The 3,657-nt window shown below is 37.2% G+C and overlaps 1 protein-coding gene across 1 annotated transcript; it reads left to right on the top strand.

Annotated features, from left to right (window-relative positions):
- The first annotated feature begins 1,175 nt into the window (after positions 1-1,175).
- LOC116341512 lies at positions 1,176-3,523 on the top strand. The gene is made up of 4 exons (XM_031768621.1): positions 1,176-1,820; positions 2,048-2,371; positions 2,466-3,285; positions 3,363-3,523. Exons 1-4 carry the CDS (start codon positions 1,176-1,178, stop codon positions 3,521-3,523), a joined length of 1,950 nt encoding a protein of 649 aa, XP_031624481.1.
- The last annotated feature ends 134 nt before the right edge of the window (positions 3,524-3,657 follow it).

The following is a 3,657-nucleotide window of genomic DNA, read 5'->3' as shown; positions in this document are numbered from 1 at the left end:
TTTATTGAGCTCTCGTATCTCTTTGTTCTCTTTGATTGATGGAATTGGTATTAATAAATATATTCCCAGCTAACAAAATTGTAACGTTTTTTATCCATTTTAACGCTGAAAAATGTAACGTTTTGACCCGTTTTGGTGGTTATTTTCGTGTAAAATTGAAGGTTAATCAACCTTCAGATAGGCATACAGATTCCGCATTGTACGGCATAATGTGAACCCGACTCAATACAACGTTAAGTTTTAATTTTGTTTTCCAATTCTAATTATTCGTTTGACGCAAATAAAAAAGAGACAATTTGTATACATAGAGATTTGTGTGATTTGATTTTAGTTTCGGTAACAGAATTTTTTCAAACATTTATTATTGCAATTATTTTTTTTATTCCATGCCATGAATGCAAATTCGAACTTCGAATTCGAAACTTATTTGAATATGTGTGACATTTTACAGTTGGCTGCGGTGTGTGTCACATCGACGGCGAACATCATTTGTTTACATTCAAAAAAATCTCCTCGTAATCATCGTGCATCGCATCACATCGTCACAGTCGTTTCATACAATCGGTTTCTTTCTTGGAATTTTAATATAGAGGATTTGTGTTTGCAAAGAATAGATTTATTTACGCCTGCATTTTGTGATTGTTTTTGTTTTTATACAAATAACACAACATTCACAAACTAAAGACGTGAGGAATCGAAATTCATCATTAAATCATTTGTGTCAGTCGTACGATCGAAAGAGTGAACTTGTTGTGAATGTTGCATCAGTGCGACATTGGTTCTTAAAACAGCGCGTTGGGTGTAATAAATAAGTGCTGAATATCATAACGAAATCAAATAAAATTTGGGGTGCTCCACATTTGATCAATGCATTTATTATTTGGATTTTTGTTGTTAGTTTGAAGTCGGATTCGATTCTGATTTTCGAATAGGCGAATATTTGCACTACGACGACATCAAATTTGTCATCTGAATTCAGTTTAGCGGAATTCATTGCAACGGTAAGATGATCGTCTCTTTGTCCAGCATATATTTGTTTATCATTTTGTGCTGAATCGTGTATTTTTTGTTCAAATGAAATTATTAAGTGTTTTAAGTCAAGTTTATGCAATTATTTAATGCAATTTTTGTTACTTTTTCTTCTTTTTCGATACAGTGAAAACACTTTCGTCGACATGAAGCGAAAACGTGCACTCAATGGAAATTTCAAGAATGTCAAGTTGACATTGAATCAATGCTTGCGCCCTGAGTACCGAGAAGCGGTTCTGAACTGGACAATTTACTGGTGTGAAACAGCTACGGTCATTTCGGTTTTAGCATCTTTGTTGGTTTTATTTGAAGTCAACAAAGCCTTTGACGAAGATAATCAAGGATTTTTTGCCGGAAATGGGTACAAATTGATTGAAAAATGTTTCACATCTGTTTTGAATGAGCACAAGCACAAATTGCCGCTCGAGTTCAGACAAATAATTGAAAGAGTCGTCCGAAATTTTCAATGGCCATTGCGTGCAGGCATGGGAAACGCTTTTAATGAACTCTTCAAACAATACACGACCAATTTGAAAAACAACATCAAGGTTTGGAGTTACAGTCGCATACGTAAGTTTTTCGTATTGAAGCGTTTTGAACTGAATTTAGTGCTTGGTAACAATATCACCGAAATCGATGTAAAAAACGCCACCAAATCGGTTATGTTCAACAACATTATGAGAACTAGTGCGAATGTGAATCTGCTTTTGGATCAAGCGAAATTGATCGGAATACCAGTTGGCGAGAAATTCCATGATCGGGTTAAAGAACACTGGTTTCAAACCATTCCGGTATTCATTCATATTCAACGGCAAATTTTTGATCATCATGTCAGATATACCTTGTTGAATGAACAATGGCGGCAGTACTGGCGAGATAGGAAAGCCAAAAACGAATTGCACGGCCACCATATATCAAGAACTTTCGAGTCATTCCATTGCACGATTTCGAAATGAAACACATTCGAATCGATTTCCACCTTTTTTATGAATTTGCGCGCAAACTGGGTGCATTGAAGTTGACAAAAGGATGGTTTGGACAACCGAAAAGTATCTCAAAGGAAATGTACAGCGACGATCCAGCTACATATTGGGATAAAATCTTCAATATGCCGAAGATTCTGAAAATCGGCAGTGGCAAGGCGTTTGATTATGCAATTCTCACCGACAGTGTTGCAATTTCATTGTGTTTTGTCAAACCAGAACGGCCAATAATCGAATTAACCAATGAGCAAATCAATGATAAATTCAACAACAATGAATTCAAATTTGTGCTAGGAATGGATCCAGGTGTTCGCACATGGAATGCGACCGTACGCAAGCACATAAAATCTGGCATCGAGGTATTAAGTACAATTTGTTCATTGTTTGTGATTTACAATCACATCATCTGTTTAACTCATATAACAATTCTTCGATTGTTTATTTCTCACATAGGAAAACATCACAATCGACGGTCCGAAATACCACTGGCATGCCAAGTATGGAAAACGTAAGCGCAAAATCGACAAATTGATTGAAGAATTCACCAAATTGGAACAAGACGATCGCAAGCGATATGCATTTTATCCATCGGCCAAAGGACGTTCACATTGGATGTGTTACATCGAACATCGTGTGAAAATGATGCAACGAGGAATGTCGGTGTATTCATCTCGAAAATATCTTCGACAGCGATTGGACAAGTACATCGAAGAAAATCGTGCTTCCGATCTGATTGCAGCATGGCTTACGTTGAAAAAGGCATGCTTGATTTTCATTGGTGCAGCGCAGATGGCCCCCAATTCACCGATTGGTATCAAGAAGCGATTGCGATGCCCAGGTGTACGTCGATTGGTACGAAGCTTCAACAAGTTGGGAAATTGCATCATACGGTATGTGGATGAATTCAATACATCACAAACATGTGGCAAGTGCTTTCGCCCATTCGATCGAAGAACGAAGAAGGACAGATACAAAGTGTGTCAACATTGTATACCAAGTGGTGAAGTGACAAACATTTGGCTACTGGGAAAAACCGTGATCAGCAAGAAAAGCAATCGAGAATACCAACAACAGCGCCAAAGTGTAAAGGTTGATGTTCAACGACGCAATCAAGATCCAAAAATGTCATATGGTTTAGTGTCCAAACTTACTATAAGTTTCAAAAAATGGCGTCTAAACGATGACAACGAATGGATCGATGATCGTCATCCACATCAACTGAAAACTGTTTGGCATCGCGATATTGTCGCAGCTGTTTGCATTTTATACAAAGGTATTGTACTACAGATTAAAAACAATGAATCAATTATTTTGTCTTTTAACAATTGTTGCTTATGATTTCGACTATAGGTCTTTGTATTGTGCAAGGCATAGATGTGCATCCGCAGCTATCGAGAGAACACCGCGAACAACAAGCACAAAATCATGGAAATGATGTAGAAAATGCTGTTAATGCCGATGATAGCGACAGTGACGACGATTACGTGCTCGAAGTTGCCGATGATGAATAGTTTTTAAGTCGATGTAGGATTAAGATAAAATTAAACAATAATACTTGTAACGTTTTGTTACTTAGCTGGGCTTGAATATTGTGGCCTTGGTGCTGTACGGGACTCATATGAGGCACACTAAAATTTATCCCGTA

Source organism: Contarinia nasturtii, unplaced genomic scaffold (genome assembly GCF_009176525.2).
Source record: "Contarinia nasturtii isolate CC-2019 unplaced genomic scaffold, AAFC_CNas_1.1 Cnas_scaffold_734, whole genome shotgun sequence".
Taxonomy (NCBI): Eukaryota; Metazoa; Arthropoda; class Insecta; order Diptera; family Cecidomyiidae; genus Contarinia; species Contarinia nasturtii.
The sequence above is the reverse complement of the archived record's forward strand: the minus strand, read 5'-3'. Positions and strand labels throughout refer to the sequence as shown.

Bases quoted from the DNA above. Each gene is read 5' to 3' on its own strand.
- LOC116341512 (XM_031768621.1), top strand. From the start codon at position 1,176: ATGAAGCGAAAACGTGCACTCAATGGAAATTTCAAGAATGTCAAGTTG. The intron at 1,821-2,047 runs GTATTCATTCAT...GGTGCATTGAAG, and splicing joins ACTGGTTTCAAACCATTCCG to TTGACAAAAGGATGGTTTGG. The intron at 3,286-3,362 runs GTATTGTACTAC...TTTCGACTATAG, and splicing joins TGTTTGCATTTTATACAAAG to GTCTTTGTATTGTGCAAGGC.